Source organism: Lutjanus erythropterus, chromosome 13, assembly GCF_056507025.1.
Source record: "Lutjanus erythropterus isolate fLutEry1 chromosome 13, fLutEry1.hap2, whole genome shotgun sequence".
Lineage (NCBI taxonomy): Eukaryota > Metazoa > Chordata > Actinopteri > Lutjaniformes > Lutjanidae > Lutjanus > Lutjanus erythropterus.
The window spans coordinates 31,787,767-31,812,895 of NC_139329.1; the positions used below are offsets into that span (position 1 = coordinate 31,787,767).

At 37.2% G+C, this 25,129-nt stretch overlaps 2 protein-coding genes across 2 annotated transcripts; one reads left to right on the top strand and one right to left on the bottom strand.

The window, feature by feature from the left end:
* Positions 1–2,926: 2,926 nt before the first annotated feature.
* Positions 2,927–13,146, top strand: LOC146316873 (neuroepithelial cell-transforming gene 1 protein-like). The gene is made up of 12 exons (XM_084734593.1): positions 2,927–3,221; positions 5,761–5,827; positions 5,991–6,050; positions 7,402–7,509; positions 7,594–7,761; positions 8,037–8,099; positions 8,195–8,291; positions 8,525–8,601; positions 8,703–8,960; positions 10,225–10,395; positions 10,485–10,671; positions 12,136–13,146. Exons 1-12 carry the CDS (start codon positions 3,076–3,078, stop codon positions 12,471–12,473), a joined length of 1,740 nt encoding a protein of 579 aa, XP_084590719.1. The 5' UTR covers positions 2,927–3,075; the 3' UTR covers positions 12,474–13,146.
* Positions 13,147–19,166: 6,020 nt separating this feature from the next.
* Positions 19,167–24,678, bottom strand: LOC146316874 (ankyrin repeat and SOCS box protein 13-like). Its single transcript, XM_084734793.1, has 6 exons — positions 24,525–24,678; positions 23,115–23,314; positions 22,856–23,006; positions 21,275–21,409; positions 20,069–20,260; positions 19,167–19,975 (listed from the first exon to the last, which is right to left on the bottom strand). Exons 1-6 carry the CDS (start codon positions 24,565–24,567, stop codon positions 19,827–19,829), a joined length of 870 nt encoding a protein of 289 aa, XP_084590919.1. The 5' UTR covers positions 24,568–24,678; the 3' UTR covers positions 19,167–19,826.
* Between the last annotated feature and the right edge of the window lie 451 nt (positions 24,679–25,129).

Below are 25,129 nucleotides of genomic sequence, written 5' to 3' on the forward strand. Positions count from 1 at the left end.
CATGAGGAGCAATTTCAAAATGGCTTCTCCACCCCGACTTTATGAAGACACTACAGCAGTGATGTCAGGCACCGTATCTCATGTGGCCGACAGGTACGTTGATTAAAGTGGAATGGATGGCCCCATTGAGGTGATGATGTGCTCATGAAGGACAGAGCTATAGGGTCCACGGAGCTCATCATTGTGTCCTGTCAGGTCGTCCTATAGGGGACAGTCAACCAGCCTCACAGAGTGTCTATAAAATCCAATCTTAAAAACACGTAAGAGAAAAGGTTGTCATTTCACATCTCCTGCCTTACCTTAACATGATGTTTTATTTTGAAGGCCATTTATAACATCATTGTATTCATACAGAAATAAAATATAGTTTCTGAGTTGCTGAGTATAAAAGCAATATGCATGAGAGAAGTTATAGTCATTTTCATAATATTTGCATCCCTGTCTCTCAAAATAAAAAGCCTATGTATCCAAATGAGACATTTTACTATTTTTCTTTGTCATGTCATGCAAAGTTTGCTGCAAAATGAACCCACATGGAGGGTAAACTAAAGATGTGGGCCCCTATTGTCCCCTGTCCATCCAGTCCTGTCCGTCTACTACAACACATTTAGCAGACTGAATTATTAGAATCACAATCTGAATCTATTTAATCCCATATGGAAAACATATAGATGCATTTTAACAAATTATTACATTTTATTTGAAACTTGTATGACAGTCAAACCAAATATCAAATGTATATAATTTGGGAACTTAGAGGTGCTTTGTATAAAAGTAAATCCATGCAATATTTTAAGTAGATATATGTGATATCAAACTTGTATGAGTCAAATGGAAATCTTGCAAGTATTTTATAAAAACCTTACAAGACATCAAGGATGTTACATATATAAGACATAACAAAAAACAAAACAAAAACATATATTATGGTGTATATTTATATATAAAGCATATGTCTATGTAATTGTAACCCTCTTTTCTTGGTTGTTGGTGTTCACCAGTTCTCCCAGCCTGTGAGTAACAAGCAGGCTACATCTCATCCCTCTTTCTCTTCATTTGAATATTATTTCATTTATATATTTTCATGTTCATTATTTGAGTTGATTCTTCACGTCCCCTTGACCATAAGTTAATTAGTTCCTACCTGCCATTGTTTTGTGTGGACAGAGTAGAGTGCTGTGAACAAACAGTAGAGGGAGAAGTTTGCTGTGAACCCTGAAGCTGGATGTATTGCACTGCCTTGCAAGAATAGACAATGAAAAAATAATGTATTTACCAGTAACTTAATTCTGCAAGTGCATAATAATACAAACTTAGGCGATAAAAATAACCTAAACATATAACGTGTACTTAAAGTTACATAAGTAAGATCATATATAAAGTCCTAACCACAGTGGCCCAGGTCTGATTCCAGCCCGGGGGCTTTTCTGTATATGTCATCTCCTCTCTCTTTCCACAGTCACAAACATCACATTAAAGCAGAAACGCCCACCCTTAAAAAGAAAAAAACTACAAACACTATATGCAACACACAGAAAACACAATTTGGCACACACTTAACCCACAAATACCCATAAATAATGTTTATTTAATTCATACTTACTTGATTCTTAATTTGAGAAAGATGCATAAGTGTCCATGTTCATGAGTAATTAATTTTATGAGACATGTAAGTCTTCTAAGACACACAATACATAAAACAAACATTTATTAGAGGCAATGGGAAGTTTGTTCTATTTCTATTACACTTACAAGACAACAAAGCTAAACAAAGACGACCAAACATAAACATAAAGCTGCAGGCAATGGATACATGAATAAACAACAAACATATAGCAGCTATATAGCTATAATTGTTACTGTATATTGTTTTTCTGCAGGTTCTTGTTTCTAGCTGTAGTGCATGAATATACGGCAGAGCAGGTTCAAACCTACTGTATAAATATTGTATGAGTAATGCAATAAATCAATCAATATACAGAGGTGGTATGTGCATTTATTGATTGATACAGTATATGTTCACTGTATTACTGTAGAACTTATTTAAACTGAAATTTCACTGTGGCATGGCCAATATCACTTATATTCTTGTGTGTTACAGAAATTATTTGGGCCAAGACAATATAACCAGGAGATTAAAATAATTGCTCTCAATCTCATGCAAAAAATATAATTAAAACAAAACAAAACAAGCATTTATCAATTCCAAGTGGGATGAGTATAGGTCCATATACAGTATCTATAGGATAAGACAAGAAATCCACAGGATATTTGCACAATATTAATATATGTTATGTAGTATTAGAATAGAATAGAACAGATGAAAATAAAATAAAATAGAATAGAAATAATTTATTGATTCCCCAGGGGATATTGGGTCACATTTGCTCCCATTCAAATAAATAAATATTTATATAAGCATCGAAAACATTTAAGAAGATAGAAATGAGAAGTATATAAAATATGTGAAGAAAATAGTAGAAAATCAAAAATGTGCTAAAATATGTATACTACAATATATAACAGTGTACATGTAAAATAAACATGAACAATAATGCCGAAAAATGGCATCTATAAATAAGTACGTTAAGATGGGATGATTGCACAGGAGAGATTTAAAGGATTCTCTGTATGTCTGTATAAATATAAAAAGATACAAATATTAAAATAATATTAGCTTATATTTTATGCAAAGCGTTATTGTTTAATTCTCTGATAACACAGATTGTATTTATAAATCATATATTTTATAGTTTTCTTGTTTTGCAAAAAAGAAACATGATCAGGCTGCATTCAAGGTCTTTTACTTTTTTAAGTCTCCCTGGCCCCTCCCACTTCAGGGTATCCTAGCAGCAGAGCTCTGAGACCTCTCCTGATTGGTCCATTTCCAAGAGTCCGCCATATTCAAACTTCCGCCGTGGTGTGTGTGTGTGTGTGTGTGTGTTCTGTTGTCATCGATCTTCTGCTTTCTTTGTACACATCAGGCCAGTTTTCATCCGTCTGTACTTTGTCGTTTGTTCGCTTACCCTTCACTACGTCTCGCCATAACTGATTTTAAAAGAAGCCTGCTGCAAAATGGAGGAAAATGAGGAAGTAAGTGGAGGGACGGTGGAAAATAAAAAGCATAAACTGCGTAGGATGTCATCGAGGACGTCCACCACCAGTATCATGAGCGCTGCAGAGCCCTCTCCACAAACACTGCGCAGAAATAACTCCAAGAAGTAAGTAAAACATGTCGAGAATATTATATCTTTATATGTGATTGTTTATTTCGAAGCCCTATTTGATATTTAATGTGAGTTTAGCACACTTCGAGCTAACGTTATCGTTACCCTGTTAGCGAATAGTGACGGTCAGGGCTGGTGTTCTAACTGGCAAATGATGCGTTCAAGTTCGCCTCGGAAGCCATGCTTTCGGATGTTGTGCCCATGATTTGTTATGCTTTATCAGCATTGGAAAGTACATTTACTCAAGGACTGTACTTAAGGACTTGTTTGAGGTTGTACCTTATTTGACCATATTGATTTCATGACATTCTGCTATATTTCAAGGAGGGAAATATCGTACTTTTTATTCCACTACATTTATTTGAGTGCTTTAGTTACTAGTAATTTTATAAATAAAGATTTTTGCAGGTGAAACATACAAGTACAACGTACAAGTCTAGCTGGGACGAGTAGACAGAGAATGTATTAACTGTTTTGATAATAATTATATTATTTGTTGTGCAAGAACATTTCATGGTTCCAGCTTCTCAAAACTGATGATTATTTCAATAAATTTTCAATAATTTTTAATATTTTTGAGGTTTGACTATTGTTTGGACAAAACAGTTTAGAACGAGCTCATCTTCAGCCAACTACAGCAGTAAAATTCTGCTTTAACATTAATGAATGACTAATAATAATCAATATATATATATATTAGCATAACAGTCACATATATCTGCTTAAGTACATTTAATAGTTTAAGTACATTTTCCTGATTACACCTACATACTTTTAATTAAGTAGAGGTTTCAATACAGGATTTTTACTTGTAATGGGATACTGTATGTACAGTGTAATATTAGTAGTTTTTCTCAAGTAAAGGATCTAAATACTTCCTTCATCACTGAACTACATTCACAAGAGAAACTAAATGTTTCATAACATAATAAACATTTGTATTTATTTAACTTTTTTTTTTTTGCTTGATAAGTTTCTTTATAAATACCTCTTGATTGACTTATAGATAGAATAATCATATAATCATTTCAGCACAAGATGTAATGGTATTGTGAGTTAGATGTCAGTTACATGTCAGTTACATCAGCAGATATGGTATTAGTTCAGTATTGCATTTTGCATTTTATTTTCAGTTAGTCTCTGGAATAGAAACACATCTTCTTTAAACTTACTCACTTGCCTTTAAAAAGGCATGTTTGCATAGTTAAACCTGCACCTTCAGTATATTTGTTCTTGCAGACTTTCAAAAAATGCAATCTGCAGATAAGGTTGAGGAGAATACTCAATATTTGTGCTGGCTTCAAATATATTGCTGCATTCCCAGAATGTAGACATTTATTATTACAAAATGCCAGAAATAATATAGTAATATTTATTTTCACCCACATGATTATTAGCTTATAATTATCTCTCTGTTTACATGATGACATGCTTATTACCCCCTACAAATCACATCCCAATGGCTTGTGGCTTATAGATTCATCACTTTCTGAGATTTTCTCATAATTCTGTGATTTCCAACATGTCTTGAAGGCAGGATTACAAGAAGTCAGTTGTGTAGCAGAGTTTTCAGCTGACCTTGGCCTTGACAGCACCCTCAGGGTGTCATTCACTAAGAGGACAGTGTATCTCTCTGTACCTGTGCTGTTTTGTCACCATAACTGACCTTTTTTTCTGCAGAAGCAGCAGCAGGAGAGAGCACTGCAGCTCCTTATATGGTTTTAAATATAAACACCCCTCAGTCATCGTCCACAGCGTTTGACAGATTTGAAACAGAACAGTGACTGGAGCAGAAATGGCACACAAATGGCATCCATCAAATTAACAGCATTTCCGATAAAGACAATGATTCTCTCAGCGCTTGATGTGAAGTGTGTCCTATTGTCCTGGGGACAATAAAAATAGCACGTAGGACACAAACATGCGCTGTCTTGGACAGTAGAAAATGATTTTGTTTTTGAAAATACAAGTTAAATTCAGTCATGTTTGTATTAGGGCTGAATGCAAAAAATATCGAATTGTGATTATTTTGACTGATATATATATATATTTGAATGTGATATGATTTGCACTATTAAGGGAGATGATAACCTTTAAATCTTTCTCATTTTCATTGAAAAACTTAAAATGTTTATGGTGCGATTTTTGCAGGAACCTGTACACAGAATCTGATATGTAGACCAAGACATCTCTGCAGCATGGCAATATTTAATTTAAGATGGTATTTTGACACTTATTTCACCCAAATATTGCACCTTCATATTGTGATTTCAATAAAATTTTGATCAATTGTTCAGCCCCAGTTTGTATGCCTTGACTTGGCATCTGTGGTACGTTTAAGCTCCAGTGTCTCTGCACGTATGATTACATCCTGTCCCTCTTGGTCAAGAAGACAAAAAAAAAAAACATCCTCAGCAGATTATATTTATTCATTGCACCGTTACAGCTTGACTCTGCTGTAACGGTGCAATGAATAAATATAAACTTGTTTTCATTTTGCCTGACATTTGTTTACTTGTCTTATTTCCTGTAGACCCCCACTACAGAGAGGAAGCTCCTTCACCTTTCTCACTCCTGGCACTCCGTGGGACTTCAGTCTAGTGAGTCATTGTTGAAAATGCCATCAGTCCATGGAATACTATATTATAATACAGAGTATTCCAAATTGTTATGAGTATTTTCGGCTCTGATTATTACTTTTACATCAGAGATGTTGCTGCAGAACTGTTAAAGTAACCAGTATGTATCCTCATGTTGCTGCAGAAGAGAAAGCGCAAAGAGAAGGACGACGACACCGTGAGTCTGTCCAGCTTTGACCTCAAGGTAAGAGTCAGAGCAGCTCTTTGTTCTGTCTGTTGGATGCAAGTTTAGTGTAGCACCCTTCAAACTTTAATCTGTCTGCATGACTCAGGTACTCACCACAGACGGACACGGGCGCTCTTGTGTGCTGTGAGCTCAGGATAATCCCAGTCTCTGGCAGACTGGCAGAAGTGTCTCTCTGTCTGTCTTACAAAATAATAATGGAGAAAGGAAATCTGAGCCACATTGTTCCTCAGCATGGTCACAGTCTCTTGGTTATGTGAAAGTGCTTGGAAACACTTTGTATACAAGATTAACAACCTAAATTCCCCTTCTGACACTATAAGGTTAAATTTCAATAACAGTCAGCTATAATATTTGAGAGTGGATTAAAGGTTTTTAGAGTGAGTTCTTAACAGTATTAATCACACTGAACAAAAACAGTGCTTTATATGTCAAATATAAACGGTTCATGTGACAGAAGTGAGAAATATCATCTCCTTTCTGCAACTGCAGGTGTTGAACAAAATCAAGCCCCTTTTACACGTGCAGTCTCTCCCTGGAATGTTCAGGAAAATTTCACATGTCAGTGGCAGCAGGGATCAATGTTCAAGGAAATCTGTGCTGCCGATTGTCCACCTCAAGACCTTGTAACATCTCAGAGAAACTGCCGGTACGGCTGAGCTGTGAATGACACAAGTAATATTGCAGGGACAAGCACTTAAAGGGTTACATCTGCCTGACATGAGACACTTTCACATGGAGCAAGTGATCTAATCACAAGGATTTAATGGTTAACACTCTTTTGTTTGTTCTTCTTACTGTATTGAATGTAGGGCTGAAACAAATTATTCCTTTCCTTATCTGTTTACTATTTTCTCAAATTAATTGATCAGTTCTTTGGTCTATAAAATGTCAGAACATTGTGAAAATGTCAATCGGTTTTTCCCAAATCCCAAGATGACGTCCTCAAATGTCTTGTTTATTTCACAACCCAAAGATATTCAGTTTATTATAATGAAGGAGTTAAGGAAGCAGATATATTTATTCACATTTAATAAGCTGAAATCAGATAATTTTGACTTTTTTCTTGGAAAATTACTCAAACAGATTAACTGATTATCAAAATTGTTCCAGCATTTTCCTTATGTCATGTGTGAAAAGCTGCGAGGTGTAAATGTTCCTGAACGTAGCTGCATGTGTGAGTAGTGAAAATCAGCAGTGATGCCTGAAACGTTATCCCAGTTATTTTCCAGGAACTACGTGTGAAAGAGGCTTGAGTTAAAGAAAGTTTTATTCACAATGAGAGCCTTGTCTTAAACAGCATGGTGTTATTTTAGGTTACACTGTTACAGTGCATTTCTTTCATTCCCAGGAACCCAGTAACAAACGTGTGCGACCGCTGGCCAAAGTTTCATCCCTCGTCAACTTGATATCTCCTTCAAAGAATGGAGCAGTGCGGCGCTTTGGCCAAACCATCCAGGTACATGTCACTCTCATGTGAATCCTGTAGAGATTTAAATGAGGAGAATTTGTGTTTAACTGTAAATTACTTTTTTTTTCCAAGTCTATGTCATTACGTGGCGACACCAAGTCACCGGGAATGTCCCTTAAAGCCAGCAGCAAGCCAGCAGGTCCCACTCCCACCAAACGCAGAAACAGCACGCTGTGGTCAGAGACACTGGACGTCCATCAGAAGAGCACATTCTCCACCAAAGAGATCAAGAGACAAGAGGTTCTGCACTTCAGTCTTTATAAAAATTTACAGCACAGTCATGTTGAAGTTGAGATGAAATGGAAAAATTACTTTGTGTGCAACTATTTAACAGTGTATGCCAAAAAAAAAAACAATTTCTTTGTATTCTTATATTAAAATCCAGTCAGGTTTTCCTCCTGTAAATATGACGTTTCCTTATGTAGGCTTGAACCAACCAGTTTTAACCAATAATATTATGACGTTCACCAGCCAATCTTAAACTTTAGTAACTTCCTCTTTTGTTTCCGCTCCAGGCGATTTATGAACTCTTCAGGGGGGAGCAGGATCTCATCGAAGACCTCCAACTTGCACGAAAGGTTTGAACGTTGACATTTATTTAAAATTATACAAAGAATCAGAACATTTCTTGTCATGTTCATCCTCACACTGCTACCTTAATTTTTACATTTAGGCATACCATGATCCGATGCTAAAACTCTCCATCATGACAGAGGAGGAACTAGCTCACATATTTGGAGACCTGGATGCCTACATCCCTTTACATGAAGGTAAGTTCTGATTGTAATGAGGTTTTTTTTATTCATAGAGTGATCATTTTTCCTTTTCTTTTGATTGTTTTTTTTTTTGTTTGTTTGTTTTTGATATTCTGAGATAATAAATTCCTTGAATGAAATTTCCTGAAAGTTCCCACTAACCATTCTTGCACTTAAACTGCTTTAATTGATGTCTTTATTTAGTAGCAAGTGTTTCTAACTGTTTGTTTTTTGTTTTCTGTCTGCAGAATTATTGACGAAACTGACGGAGGGAACTGGCCCTGATGGAACAGTAGCTCAGATAGGACAGATAGTCATAGACTGGGTGTGTATGTCAGCATGATACACATTATTAGATAATATATTTTGTTGTTGTGATCAATTTCAGCATGTAAAAACATTGTAAATGTCACTGTGTCTTTTCAGCTGCCGGGTCTGAACGCGTACAAAAATTACTGCAGCAACCAGCTCGCAGCCAAAGCGCTGCTGGACCAGAAAAAGCAGGACAAGCGCGTGCAGGACTTCCTGCAGCGCTGCCTGGAGTCGCCCTTCAGCAGGAAACTGGACCTCTGGAGCTTCCTGGACATCCCACGGTCACGTCTGGTGAAATACCCGCTGCTGCTGCGAGAGATCCTCAGACACACTCCTCCTGATCACCCAGATGTGGCCAGTCTGGAGAGAGCTGTACGTTATCTACAGCGCATATACCTGAGCAGTAGTATAGGCATTATACAACATGACCCCACACAAACTGCAGCACAAACTGTTCTTGTCTCATAAATATGTAATTTAAAACATATAATCAAAAGTTTTAAGGAATCTGAATGGGGGAAAGTATTAAAAATGCTGAAATCAAAATTTAAATAATAATATTGTGGGGGGAAAAACACTGAAACCAGTCATGCCACAATTTCCCATGTTAAAAAACAGATTTATGCGTCTCTTCTTGTCTGATGTCCACACAAAAGGTTCACTGCTGTGAGCTAGTTGGTTTGTTTTCTTGCAGTATATTTATAATGAAAATTTTAACTTAAAACCCAACATGTTTATCTTGTTGATTAGTGCCAATTTGGCATCATAGAGATTTTGAAAGTTATATAAAACTGCTTTTTCAAGTAGGGTTGCAAATTTTGTGCGTTTTCCTTAAACAAGTGTTGAAAAAGTTAATAATCAATTCATTAATCATTAATAATAAGATGAAAAATGCAGGTTTTGTTCTCATTTTAAGTTTTATTTATACAATTCTAGCAGAATAATAAAACAAAAGGCTCTCACTCATAATGACTGCTGTCTTGCCAAATGCTGCAGCCAAATAAAACGTTGCCGAATGGGCAACAATTAAAGCCATTTTTAGACTAACAAGGCAGAACAAACCAAATCATGAGAAAACCTGTGAGCTCTTGAGAAAAAGATAACATACATATCAATAAATACAATTTTAATCGGTTAACTTCCTAACAAATGATCAATGATTAATCCTGAACATCCCTAATTTTAAGTGATATTTAAATAATTTAATCATTGCCAACATTTAAATGGATTAGTGCCAGTTTATGTTATCTTGTATACAAGTTTACTCATACAGTAACACTTGGATCTCTTTAAGCTTTATTTGTGTTAATAGTAGAGACTTTAGTAATAAACATTTGTCAGATTTTCTGTTCTAATTTCTGTGAGGTTCATCCCCTTTTTTTCATGAAATGTCAGCACTTCAAAAGGAATTTTTGGTAGGATCTTTTTAAGCACATTTTCAAAATTTGCCCTTCATACAATTCCTCATTCAGAACATTGTGAGGATACTCATACTCTGTTGAGTTTGTTTATGCTGCAGTTTGTGCGAGGTTGACCCTTATTTCTGGACTGAGAGGGCTGTTGTTAGCTGCTGAACCTGACAAATAAGATTATCGTTTCATTACGTATTTATTCTTGTGTTTTGTCAATTATCCAGATCACAATAATCCAGGAGATTCTGTCTGATATCAACATGAGAAAAGGGGAGTCTGAGTGTCAGTATTATATAGACAAACTGGAGTATCTGGACGACAAGCAGCGGGACCCCCTAATAGACAACTGTAAGATCCTCCTTTGTCACGGAGAGCTCCGGAACAAGAGCGGCTCGGTGAGAATTAAAATCACTCTTTATTACTAATCTATTATTATCATCCATGTCTTTTAGTCAAACAAGTTTAACTCTCTGTTACTTCACAGAGGCTGCACGTGTTCCTCTTCTCTGAGCTCCTGGTTCTGACCCGACCGGTGACCCGGAACGACAGGAGCTGCTTCCAGGTGTATCGACAGCCCATCCCAGTGCGGGACCTGGCTCTGGAGGACCTGCAGGATGGAGAGATCCGCATGGGGGGCTCCTTCAGAGGGGCCTTCACCAATGGAGAGAAAGGTGGGTTGAGCTGAGTCACACTCCACCTGCTGGCGGAGCGCCTGCAGTGGATCTTTTGTGCAGTCTGACTCTTTAGCTGCTAAATGTTCCACTATGCTTCTCGCCAGTTGCTGACTTTGTTTGTCGTTTAGTACTGGACAGATGGGTTTATCTGAGTTTATCAGGCTTCATACAGGCGCCAGAAATCCTTGAAAACACTTTAATTTTAACGTAGCGTTTTCAAGGTTTGAAAAGTGCTCGGATCTTACATAACATGCTTGAAACTGCTTGAACGTTTAGGTGCATGGCTTTCATAATAAATTAGTTTGCTCAGCTAATATATGATTTAATGTTATGAAGAAGTGAAATAATCATTTTTGTTAGGGAATTTTCCAATATTAGGTATCATCCAAAGGCTTGGAGTCATTGAGAGGCCTGCACTAAATCTTAACAGACTTACTGTCTTTATTCTAGACAACAGATGCAGCTGTCTTCTCCTTGCATATCAACAAGGGAACAACCTGAGTGTTGCTATGGCAGCTAAGGTTGGAGACATGTTTGTCTTGTCTCTCTGAAAGGAGCAGATGTAACTGTTATCATATCACTGACCGTGCAAGGAACAGGAGAAAAGGGTGCAGAGCTGTGGTCTAACATATTGTACATTCATACTTTCTGTAGTTAGTATTTCTTTATGTCGTAGATGTTATGGGTCTGATCTTATTTGGGCATAGATTCATCATGACCTTATCTGGACAAAGTGTGTACTGGTTATTCTTTCATTCTCCTTGATCAAATATTATTAGACCTATTTCAGCATAAGACATATTGGACTCCCGTGGACTTTCTCCTTTTGATGTATGGACAAAAGATAAAATCAATGACAAGTTTGAGAGATGCCATGGCTGAAAACAAGTGAACCAAAACGAACAAACAAAAAGTTAGAGTTATCAGATGATAAATCTGTGTTGGTTCATGACTAGAAGAGACTCCTTTTATATCATCCATAGTCATTTGATCCATTGTTAAAAGGAAAAGTTTAATTAGAGGAACATTAAATTAAATTGGCTGTGCAGAAAAGTGGTCTTTAATAATGCCATTGATGAAGGAGGAATTAGATTAATAGTATATTGGACATTCCCATTTCCCATTTCATATTATGATATTCTACTTTGTAATGGTTTGTAGCTATAATCTTTTTCCAGAAAGAAACTGCAATGTATTTCCCAGGAAACCTAAGTTCAGATTAATTCTTAAGCTTTAAATATAAATATTTTGCCTAACAGAATAATCTGGGAACAGTCTTTATCCTTAGCCCCCAGTATAATGGTTGAATTTAAATTTTGGACAACTTTGGATGTTGGCCAAGAAACTTGTGACAAGGACAGTAGAAAAACAAATGCATCTGGTCTTCCTCTTCCTTTAGATTTTGCTGCCTTAGCAGATCCCATTGACTGTTTCTCTTTTTCTGTCTGTGTCCCTCTGCAGCCAAGAACGTTTTTCGTGTGAGCTCTCTGGATCCATCCCACGGCCAGACCCACACGCTGCACGTCAACGACGTCTACCACAAGCAGCAGTGGCTCAACTGTCTGCGCACTGCCATGACCCAACAACAGGGGGCTCCACCCAGAGCTCAGCAGGGAGAAGCTGTCAGAGCCAAGCGTCGCTCCTCCACCATCTCAGCCACCGTCAGCCACGACGAGGAGGAGACAGACGAGAACTGTCCACCCGCCTCTGGCCCCAAACTCAGGCCTCAGACACTCTCCAAAACCAGACTGGACCAGAAGTTACAAGGCTCAGTAAAGAGGAAGGAGACTGGAGTGTAGACATTTTTCACAAAGGGTTCCTCTCATACTGGCACATGTGTGCAACATGTGTCCTGTCTGATCACGTTTTCATGCAACCACTATTTTTGTGCTTTTGCCTTTATGGCTGCACTGAAAAACCCTGTCCAATCATTTCCGTCCAAATGTATGTCACGTTTTAGTCTTTAAGTGTAATTAGTTTACAAAAACGTGACATGTGGCAGTGTGACTTACATGTTTGTTTACACCAGCTAAAGTGTGTGGAATTAGGGTTTTAAATGTCTACCTAAAAGAACTTTATGCCACTTGTAGCTCATGTAGCTTGATCGTTCATTCCAGTGTCGACATATTTAACCTTTCTCAGTCTTTTGTGTGATCACAATGTCAGTGCATTTGTATTACAGGCATCATGTGTGCAGCTGTCAACTATAAGTGTTATCTGTGCCAAGATAAGGGATCAAGAAGCTGAGCATCAGCGAGGACCTCAGCTGCCTCAGCAGGAAGCTGTTGACAGATGAGTCTAAAAATGTTTTGAGATTAGATGGAAGATAATGAGCAGAACGTGAGCAACAACATTGACCATGGAAACGATAAAGTTAAAAACTTTCTGGGATAAAAGAAAATTGAATGAATCTAGATGTATTCAGTGAAAAGTTGTGAATAGATAAAAAAAAAATAAAACATTTAGTTTGTACTTTTACAAGAGTCCTGAGTGTGATTGACTGTGAGATTACAACAGACCAGCCTCCCCCTGTCTGTACTTTGACCCACGAGTCACTTCCTGTTGACAGAGCTGTTCAACAGTGTGTCGCAATATTTGTTAAGCAAACAGACGCTCAGACAGAAGAAAGTGGGAAAATATCATCTTTTTCACTTGCACAAACAAGGATTCATTTTTAAACTGGAATGAATCATGATTTACATTGAATTATATGGCACCAATTTTTTAAACTAACCTACTTTAAATGAGATTAAATTTAAACCTCTTTTTAAAGCCAGTTTAGTTTTTACTTTAAACTGAGATTAAATTTAAATCTGTTCCACCAAAACTTTGACCTCCAATTTAAAATGTGACCCAGCATTAACTTTAAACTTACACTTAGGAAGGTTTAACTTTTAAAACAGCTGCCTCGTTAAGATCAGATTTCCTTACTGAGCTGCTGTCATTTTCAATTTTCTGGTATTTGGTCATATTGATCCATTAATTAAGCCAAGAGTTTTTGTCAAAAGAGAAGAAAAAATGACCAGGCTAACTAAATGTTTAGCAAGCTAGAAAACAATGTAATATTTTGCTAACTATTCTAGCAAACAATATATCATTTTAACTTTTTTGGCTAGGTAGCAAACAACGGAACATTTTGTTAAACATACAGAGCAGCCAAACATTAACTGTTCCCACATCCTATATACTGACTAGCTCCCCACAGCACAGAAAATATTTTTTATTCATGTATTTGTTTTAATTTGGGTAAGCAAGCATCTCCATATTGATTAAATTCAGTTTACACTAATAAACCTGGATTTACCAAACAGATTAGATTTTATTTGTGTAATGGAACTCTCCTACATTTTAGATCTGGATTTGCTCATTTTAAACCTGGTTTTGCTGAACTCTGATTAAAACTAATCTTTGATTAAATTATTCTTTGCTGGTGCAACCCAGTCCCTACATCCCTAAAGCAGTTTTGTAAAATTTTCAGTTGAGAACGATGGAGTTACGAAGGCAGTTAGCTCTCACAAAAGGTCTTGATTGAGTTTTTTTCATTTGATATGCTGTACTGAAACATTAAAATCCCACTGAAAAATCTATTCTAGTAAATACTTTTCAGTTCAGAAGCATGTTTGATTTTCTACCTTCTCTCTGTAGTACTTAGTACCGAATGCTGGTGACTGCTTGGTGAAACTTTTTCTCATATGAGCCCTCAAATCAAGCTTTTGTTTGGTGTGAAAGAATTTGAATACAGAAGAAAAGGGATGACAATGATTTGCATTAACACTTCTGTTTTTACATATTGCAAGGACAGATTTACATGTAGGTGAACTTTAGCTAAAATATCCACCGTTGTGTCTGTTTTACTGCTGTTGTGTTCTCTGTAAAATCAGTGTTTATCAGCATTTGGCATATGAGGGACTCCAGATAAGAAAAGTCGATGTACTTTATTATTTTGTTTATGCAGAAGAAATCCATCGTGTGTTTATAATCCATGCAACAAAATGACTGCAGTTTCATTAGGAAATAAGAATACTTTGAGGAACCAAAAATGAAACTGCACAAAGAGGAAGTAACTTTTGAATTAATTCTGCTCTGGAGTGAGACAGATGTCGGTCATGACTTCCTGCATGACCAGTTCTCTGGAAAAGAGATCACTGGATAGTTTGATTCATCTAGTTCAGTCATTTAGTTCAGTCATCTGGGAGCAGGTTTCCTGGACAAGATCAGGGTCATAAAGTTCCATCTAACGTGTCCGAAGGAACAAACACAACCAACCAAATTAATTAATTTGACTACAAAAGGCCTCTCATGTCAGCCGTTGACCCTGTGGTATTTATGGCTTATGGTGAGCCACCAACAACTGACAACTTCTCAAGAACTGTGCTGAAATCTGCTTCCTGAAAATATTTTTTTCTGCTGACGTAATAAACTGTTGAAAGTGCAGTTTTCAGTTACCAGTGTTTGGTGTCCAGAGTTTTTGGTAGGATTATAAAGATTCATGTAACTCCACATGGCATTTGTCTCCTCTGTCCATTCGCCATTGCCCATAATTAATATTTTCTGATTGACAGTCACTCAGTGGTTCCCCAAAGAAACAACAACAACAAAAAAAAAAAACTGTTTTAGATTTTCAACACCTTCAAAGAATTTGACTGTCTTCTTTTTCGCCAATGGACATTTTTCACAGGAGCCATTTTGACATGAAAGAGTTGGGTAAACACAGGTGATACCATTGACACTGTTTAAGGTATAGTTCCATTCAGGTCAAACAGTATGCTGCTATTGAGCATGCTGGCTCACTGGAAAGGCCCTGCTACATTAAATGGAACAGGGCTTTAATTAGTATCACTGGTAATGCCTGTGTTTACCCTGCTAACTCATGACTACTATATATGGCTACTGCAAACATGGTCTATTAATCCCTCACCTTTAACCATCTTTATCAGCTACACATTTGACTGAATTTAACTATGGCTCAAATGATATCCCATGCATGTTCTATTTTTTTAATCTGGCATTTGTTGTTTAAAACCTTAAGGGAAATACAACAGATCAATTAATAGATTAGGTATAAAAATCAGGCAGAAACTGTGAAGTGTGAATTCAGATGACAGTGATGAGTAATAGTTTATAAACTTAATACCATTTCAAGAAAACTTCTCCTGACCTCTCTACAGAATTTCCTACCGAACTTCTTTGTAGCTGCTTGTTTACTGACTTGTTTATTACTATTTGATTAACCCAAGTAGCTTTGCCATGTTTGAATATGCTGAATTACCAAGAGAATTTTTTTTTTTATCATTCGTGCTCTATAAATATACAACTATGCCATCGTGCATTCCTCAAAGTTTAAAAAAAAAAAATAGAATTAGTAGGAACTGTTGTAACTGGTTGTTGTAGTTTGTCCGGTTTAACAGGAAGTAACACCTGTTGACTGCAGGCTCGTAGAATTTACAATATAACTCTCGCGAGAATCGCGCGCTGTGTTTCTTAATTGATCTCGTTTTACAAAAAATTGTTTACAATGTGCTAACACTGTGGTTGAGATATGGTTTGGTTTGAAGATACAAAGCATTTGGTAAGGGTTACAGAAACTCATGGTTTGGTTTACAACGTTTATTCCCGCGAGATCTCGCTCGGATCTGGGGTTCCCATCTAAACACAAAAGCAGGTAGCCTGCAGCTTAGCCGCGTTATGCTCAATATACTAAATAAAGGATTACATACTCAAATTACGCGTGTATTGTTATCACATTCATTCAATTTGTCCTTGTTCTAGTTGCACCTTTTTCCATGTAGTTTTGATGCAACATTTTACCTTATTCCAGTACTTTTTTCCTCCTTCCCATAGAGCTTTAGCTGCTAGTTAGCAAGCAGTGCAGAGTTCTTGCACATGCGCAATACGCAGACTCAGGGCGGAAGTCGGGATTTTAGGAAATATTTAGCACTCCACAAACCCCAAACTCTCAAACACTCTTTAACATGTGTTAGTTGTATAATTGTCCAAAACCCTTTGTTTCTTTTTAACGTCTTCTTTCTTTGTTTCTTTTTTCATTACATATTTACTCCTTAACCCCTTGTAGTTATATAAATTGTTGTTATTTTAGTACAGAAACCAGGGACAAGTGTTAGTTTACTAAGTTAACTGATTCTAAACGCAGTTTCAAAGGCTTCTCTGAACTGTCATGAATAATTCTAAATAATACTGTATCATTTAAAATATAAGATAAGATGAGATATTCCTTTATTAGTCCCAGAATGGGGACATTTATATTTAAGTTATAACTAACTATAACTGCATATAACTCTAGCAGTTTGACTTTTTTAAGTGAAAAAAAGGTTTATAATCCCCTAAGTGATGTATCATAAAGACACAGATACCCAATCCTTGTCCGTAATCTATTTTTCTATAAATAGTCATATTTAAGTGTTTATTGAGTCTAAACGTACTGGAATCAGCCTGTAAAATCCCCACAAGTGTCACAGACTGTAAAGTCCCCTAGATTACAAAAAACCTGAAATACCCTGAAAAAAAAGAGGATATGACATATCAGATGTTTGTATATTTTGGACTGATTTGCACATCACCTGACACATTTAACCACAACTTCTCTTTGAGAATACATATCCACTTGTTTCTGTTCATGTGTTGAACAGTAACATTTTTCACCTGATACCTGTCAGGTTCTGCAGCAGAAGTTCCTGTTCAGACATGTTTTTGTACAAGTCAGACTGTATGGACGCTTTTATTATCTGCTCGTGGGTGCGTCTCATTTTCATTTCAGTTTGTGGCAGCAGATTGCTCTCATCTAATCTTCAAAAGGTTCCTCTGTAACTGACCACCCTGATATCTCTGCATGGGGTATTGGTCCTGTGATTGACAAGGACAGCGGTGATACCAGCCTGTTTTTTTTTAAAGTTATCTTTCACCTGGTTCCAACTAATCTACGTCTGTATGTATGTCAGTGTATGCCTGAATGCCTTGCAAAGGGGATGTGTGTGTGAAGCCTGTTCAACCTGTTTATTTACAGTTTTTCTACTGTATATTCACCAGGTTTTGATGAGGTCTCATTTCACTCAGTCCTGTACAGAAAAGTTTCACCATACTGTAAAGTTTCCAGCCCTAGTTCTCCTTAAAATGATTTCATCAGTCATTTAAGTTGGATAGAAAGTTCACAGACAATAATTCCTCAACCTTTCTGAAGTCCATATCATTGTAATATATTTCTAATGTTTTCAGATCTTTCCTAACGTTCCAGAATCATTTCTGTGGGTTATGAAAATGAGTTAGTCGGCTTTTGAAACTTGCTAGAGTTTTTTTAAACCAGCACAGTTAAAGTCTACAATAAGTGTTGTCAATGTTACTTTACTACGTGAGTAATTCTAATTTTCTACTTTTTCATTTAGAATTTTTATTTTCAATTCTGTTTAGTTTCAGTTTCAATTTAGTTTTCATTGTTGTAAATGTTTAGTTTTAGTTTCATTATTAGTTTCAGTATTATTATTATTTTTTTTTATTATAATATCGGAGTTATTAGTTAGGTAAGTAAATAAATGAAATAAAATATACACCGAGGCCATCATTTCAGCTAGTTTTCTTTTTTTGTAAAGTGTAGTTTATACTTTTATTTCGGTTAACTCAAGTAGTTTTTACTTTAGTTTTAGTCAGCTATAATAGCCTTGGTGTTGTAACTCATTTTTTCATGCAAATTAGTTTAAAAAAGAAAGTATGGACTGAATCGCCTCACAACAATAATTTATTTGTGGCCCTTTGAAGCAATACTTCCCTGAAAGGAACATTATTAGAAACAAACACAAAAAAACAACCAAATTTGTATTCTATAACAACAGAAGAGACAACACTGAAGAGTTTTTATAATAGTCCGGTAGCGGTCTATTTATTTACACAAATGTAATAGAGGTAGAACCATCTTTATTATTTACAAATTTACATTAAAAATAAATAGTTACAGAATATATACAAATACATACAGTGAAATAATCCTATAATAAAACTAATTCACGTTCCTCTCTGGGTTCAGTAAAGTTTAACAGCATCTATGATGAAATCACAAGTTCATGTTAATACATTTCAAGCTCCATTAAATAAGACTTTTACTTATTAACACTGACTCAAATGACTCAACTCATGTGAACAGCCCTTCACGCCCACGCAGGGTGTGTAGCGCTCAGTTATTGTAGCTGATCTGACCTCTGCTCAGGTTGAATGTGGGCTGAGGCCTGCGGTGAGTTACTTGAGGTTATCCAACACTGCGTGATAATAAAGAAGATAAAGTTGTAATTTATCCCGCTGTAACAAGTTCAAAAAGCTAACAGGAGATTCTGAGCTTGATGGACAGCCTGGACATTTCCACATATCACATCGTAATTGCAATATCAGTCCAAAATAATCATAATAAGATATTTTTTCAAAATATCTCAGCCCTTGCGCCAGCCTGCTGTGATGGAAACGTGACACCCGGGTGGATGCCGGTATATTAGTAACTTCTACGCCTCTTTGTCACAACAGTTTCATCCGTCTCCATTCAATTAGACTATTATTATTTTAGCCTTCACACAGACTGTATGGTTGAGTCTCTCTTTTAACCACCAGGAGCAACGTTTTTGCAAACAAGCAAAAGACAAATATGACAAACCAGCTGTGCACTTCCTGCTGAGCATGATGCAGCAGAGTTTAAGAAAATGAGGCAGTTGATCATGTTTTTCTGGGAGTTGGTGGATAAAACTTCTAAATATTGGACTTAACATCGATTTAGTGCGCACAAAAATGCTCGTGTTGCTCTGTGTCTGCTGGATGTGGTAACCATAACATCTTGATAAGATGATGATACAGATATAATGGTCACATGTCTGTGTCTTAATTGTCAAAAAATGTGTTAAAGGAAATTAAACCTTATTTTAACTTGCTTAACTTGCCCCGTTTCATTTACTTGGGTAAACAGTTTGCTTATTCTAGTTGTGAAAAACTCTGTGTACCAGACAAGTCTGGTGTTGTCAAGCCATTTCATCTGTGTTGCATTTTTGCCAACTTCAACATCCTGTCATGTGACTTTGCAGAGAGCAAACGAGCAGAGAGTCAGCAGACATAACAGATCCGCATTTAACCTTCTTGGAGCTGCACTTTGATTTTCCTAGGGGTGATTAAATTTCAATAACTGGAGGCGGTATGTAAGAAAGAAAATTTATCATGCGATTGGGCAAGCCCAGCTTGGGAACAGCATCACGTGCTCTTGTGCCGAGAGTCCCTCTCAAAACCACTCTGCTGATCTGCTGTAGACTGAGTGGGGTGTCTGAGGAGGCAGAAACAACAGAGATGACATTTAATCCACGATCTTAGATGATTCATGCTCTTTGATGCACTCTTTTTAAATGAACACACTTACTCTCATAGAACTCGAGGCAGAGATAAGAGGGAGACCCCAGACTGGTGTAGTTGATAGGTTTTTTGTTCAGGTTATCCCTGGCGTACACGTTCCCCCCAAACTCCACGAGTAAGTCGATCAAGTCAACGTTCTTTGTTTTGGCTGCATGATGAAGAGCCGTCTCATGGAGCTTGGCGGCGTTCACATTTGCCCCTTTGGGAAAGAAAGATAAAATTGTATGTATTTTCTTTTATGGAGTGTTTGTGTTTATACATGAATTATAAATCACTTTATAAATGATTATCATTGGCAGTAAATATTAAAACAAACCAGCCATTAACTTCAAATAAATAAATTCAATCTCCTTAACGAGGGATGAGTGGATCACTGTTGTGGCAACCAGTGCTTAACCAAACTATCTAAACATGAAATTGCACAACAAAAGTTGGGTGTCCAGCCAAAATACTCATAACTTTTGGTCCCAGGAAATTACTTTTCAAGGAACTAACCTACTGATGTCAGCATATCCACTGCAGTCTAAAGACAGATGAATATTGGGCAAATGAGTCTGCTGATGTGGAAAAGTGGCAAATGTTTTAATATGTCATTTTTGCATGTGACTTTATAACAACAATGACGCAGCCCATCATAGATCCATCTGTTGTATCCTTACTGGTGTAACTCTATGTGAACATGTCGAACCACAATGAGCAAAAAACAAAATATAGTGTAAGATAAGAGTATAAGATATTCCTTTGGCACTCCCACAAAGGGGAAATCTAATCTCCACCATTTTAAACAATTACTAACACTATTAGACACACAATTAAGTTTTAAATAATAAACTAATTTTAAATCATGAAATAGACACAATTACCATTTACTATATTGTGTAAATCTAGTGTTAATATTAGTAAATAAGGTGATTTACAAATCCGTACCAACATAAACCTCTTCTTCCAATAATATCAATATTGTCACATGAGACTACATACCTGATTTTATAATGGTAATAAGCTGGTTACTATAATATGATATATTGTAAATGTTGTCTTTTCTCAGATTACAGTTACATAATAAAAAACTCAAAACATTTTAGGACTACAGCTACAGCTTCTGAGAAAATTGTTAAGATAAGACAATCCTTAACTAGAACCAGAACGGGGAAATCTGCAGTTTTAGCAAAATATTTTGCCTTCTGTGTGCAGAAGACAAACAAGAACTGACCTGCGATGAGGAGAACTTTGGCGCAGTCGTAATGTTGCCTTGCGCAGGCTACATGAAGCGGTGTCCCGTAGTGGCAGTCATGGGCCTCCATGAAAGCTCCCTGATCAATCATGAGCTGAACACATTCTGAATTACCTGTTGTGAGGGACAAGTAGAATCATGTCTGTGTAGAACAACACTGAATGATCTGATTTCCGTACACTGCTGGGAAATAAATCCCAGGAGGCAGGGAGTCAAATTAAAGTCATTTTGAGAAATGCCAATAAAGAGAGATACTCTACCGCAGATTCTGTCTTTTGGGAATCCAACACCCATTTCCTGTGGGCTGTAACAGACCCTATGAAATGTTTGTACTTTGATCTTTCAGAGAGTACATACGCTGTTGTTCAGCTTCAATAGATTTTGGCTGGACTTTCACTTTAAAGCTTTCTCCTTACTAGTCATTTCTCTTTTCAAAATAATCTAAATCAATACTGCAATCATCTTGAGTGTGTTCCAGTACCATTAGCAAACACAGTCAGTACGCTTGTGTCCAATAGTCTAACTGGTAATTGTGTTATAAGGTTTTTGTTTTATTGACATATTTTGACAAAGTTTTAAGTGATAATCAAGAGCTCAGTGGTCAGCTCTAGTGTTGAATTCTGCTTCCCTGAATCTGCTCTTACTTTCTGTCCTCTGGGAGAAATTTTCAAATATTTGCTTTCAGCACTATTTAGTAAGGTTACTGGTGAAAGTTCAGACTTTTTTAAGTGGTGCTCATCAATAGTCAATGTATTACTTACAGTGGATGGTGTTGGCATGCCTCCAGTTTGGAGAGAGAGCATGAGTAGTGGTGTAGGAAGCTAAGCTATGTACTGGTTTGCCCTATATTTAGAATATTTTCACCGCTTTACCTTACCATCCGACACCCTTTTCTGATGAGAGACCACAAGCTAAGTATTGCTCTTTCCAAAGCCACCAAACTCCTTTGGCAAATACTGTAATTTTTTTTTGCAGAACACGAGAGTTGCTGGTCTACTGCTGCTTAAATCAGTTTAGTTAGTTACTGTTACTGTGTGACTTCAGTGAATCCAAACCAACCATTTAAAACACTAAGTCACACAATAACACAAACAAACTGACCAATCAAGGCAGTGGTAGACCAGCAACTCCCATGGTAAAATTACTGATTTTGCCAGTGGTGTCCGGTGATAAGAGTGGTATTTGGCTTACAAGATGGTGACTTCCCATCAATGAGACTGTCTAACAGCAAGGTAAAGTGCTGAAAATATTATAAACAGAGCACACACTTACATGAGATGATGTGATTATGATATTGATTGTTTTAGGTAGATAAAACTATAGCTATGACTATATGACTATGACTATAGATAAGTGCCCTCTTCAAAAAATCCAAACTATCCCTTCAAGGCCTGCCTTGATGACTCATTTATGCTCCGTTTTCAGAGAAATGACAGAATTGCATTGACAGAAACACTGTGTGGAAACTGGATGAGCAATGCAAGACTGATAAAGCAAACACATCTTGATGGACAGATATACCGCTCCAGGTACATTCCTGTGTGAATGTAAAAGACGCACCTCCCATGCAAGCCTCATGAAGAGGTGAGAAGGTAAACAGTGGAGGGTTAACTGTTGCTCCGTACTCCAGCAGCAGCTTCACACACTCCAGGCTACCTGCTGCACAGGCGTCACACAGCGGAGTGCTGCCATCAATGTTACGAGCATCCACCTAGAGCGCACAGAGCCAAGATTCAGTCAAAAATACACCAATCAGTCCATCATGCACTGATGAAGAAAGCTTTGCTTCTAATGTTGCACATTACTGACACCAACTCACCTGTGCACCAGCGTCCAGCAGCAGTCTGACACACTGGGTCTGTCCCTGTATACACGCCTCATGCAGCGGAGTGATGGAGTCGACCGCCACGATGTTAACTGCTGCGCCTCCCTCGATCAGCTGCTGCAGCTGGAGGGCCCGGCCCTGTGCAGCGGCCTCGTGCACCGCTGACCGGTCCGTCCAGAATCCAAGACCGTGAGCTGTGAACATGTGAAGTCAAACAAGACTAAGCCTCTGTATTCATGATGTTTTGAGTGTTGAGTTATGTTTAACAACACTGTCTGTCTTCAAGTCAAAGTTTATTTTGTCATTCCAACCATGGCTGAAATATTGTTTCTTTTTTGTTTGGCTTCAACCACAGCATGGGGGAGAAGAGCCATAGTGAACCTTTCCTACACTTAGTACAACACGAGACAGGAAGTACATATTTGGGTCTAAATCCTGTGACAAAAAAAAACACTTCACCAAAATGTTTTACAAACAATAACCATAATAACCATCTACTTTTACTGGCACAGAAAGGAGCAGAAAAAAAGTTCTTCAATTCAAAAACCAGATCTCAGCTCTCCCAAATTCATAATTACTCTAAGAAAATTGCTTGTTGAACCAAATATACTTTTAAAAAGTAGTTCAGCTCCATCCAAACTACATCATGAGAAACTGACACTGAGTCAAGTGTAGGTGTGTTTGATTTAGGCACCAGGGCAGCCTAGGGGCAGAATAATATGAATATGGGTAACTCTATATTTGAAGGGGTGTGAATAAGACTGTGAAGACTCTCAAGTACAATTATCAACATATCACCTTGAGGGCAACAGTCATAAAGTCCCCCTAATGTTCATGACAGGTGTCATGACATGGTTATGACACTGTATGAGAGTCTTGTGCACACGCCTTCAAATGAAGTGTAATCTGAACATGTAGGTTGTAACTAACTACTGTTGTATGTGATGCTTCTTTTCCAGTTGTGAAAACTAAGAAACTGGAGAAACATGCACACTCTCTGACACACACACACACACACACACACACACACACACACACACACACACACACACACACACAACATTTAAATTCCTGGCCCTTTCAGCATTCCTTGTTCATATATCTATTTCTATCTGTATCTTTAAGTATGTCATGTTCGCTGTCAAGTGACCGACGCAGTTGCACAACGTGCACTTCAGAGCCTGCTGGCCTCTCTAACGAGCTTACAGCTCTGTCATGCGCTCACCCACTTTAAGTGACCCGTGCTAGCTAACGTTAACCTAGCTAACGTTATACGTGTGACAGAGACCTTGAAGTGAAAAATAATGAAAAGCTAATCATTGCAGCGACCGACGGCATCTAATCATTTACTTAGCTAACCCAGTTTTACACTGGTGTGTTGATCACCAACTGTAAGCTACTTACCGATTTCTCCATACAAGGACGGTCTGGTCCGAGTGATCTCCATCTCATGTTACCGTCTTCTTTTGCGTAAAACCACGAGGATTCAGCCAGACATGTAGTTCATTTTGAAGCAAAAGAATATAGACTGAAAGGGCTGCATTATGGACTGCAACGAACACGGGTGCCGAGTGTTTCCGCTGAGGTTCAATCCAAACAAATGACGTGGAATTCTGGGATATGTAGGCGACTGACCTACTCAAGCGTGAGGCCAGTAAAGCTTTACTACACTCAATCACATACTTGATTTTTTTAAGGACACTATAATATACCAAAAGAAATAATAATAATTCCACAATGCAAAATATATTTATTAATATAATGTTATAATCACAAACATTTCTTATAGTCCCATGATCAAAGCATGGAGATGAAGCTAAGCTAAGTTAGCTAGCTAGCTAATGCAGTGATCAACATTATGGTCTCCTTTGTGTTAGCTAACAAATGAACATGTGTGTCTGTTTCAGGCCTGTGTCTGTAAGTACAAAAAATATTTACAACAGAGTGAAAAGAATGTAATTTCCCCTCAGAGATTAATGAAGTAGGTTTTCTTCTTCTTGGCTAATCGT

Coding starts and splice junctions, on each gene's coding strand:
- LOC146316873 (XM_084734593.1), top strand. CDS start 3,076: ATGGAGGAAAATGAGGAAGTAAGTGGAGGGACGGTGGAAAATAAAAAG. Junction 3,222..5,760: donor CGCAGAAATAACTCCAAGAA/GTAAGTAAAACA, acceptor TATTTCCTGTAG/ACCCCCACTACAGAGAGGAA. Junction 8,961..10,224: donor TGGCCAGTCTGGAGAGAGCT/GTACGTTATCTA, acceptor TCAATTATCCAG/ATCACAATAATCCAGGAGAT.
- LOC146316874 (XM_084734793.1), bottom strand. CDS start 24,567: ATGGAGATCACTCGGACCAGACCGTCCTTGTATGGAGAAATCG. Junction 21,410..22,855: donor TCATGAGGCTTGCATGGGAG/GTGCGTCTTTTA, acceptor CCCTCACAACAG/GTAATTCAGAATGTGTTCAG. Junction 19,976..20,068: donor CTGCCTCGAGTTCTATGAGA/GTAAGTGTGTTC, acceptor CTGCCTCCTCAG/ACACCCCACTCAGTCTACAG.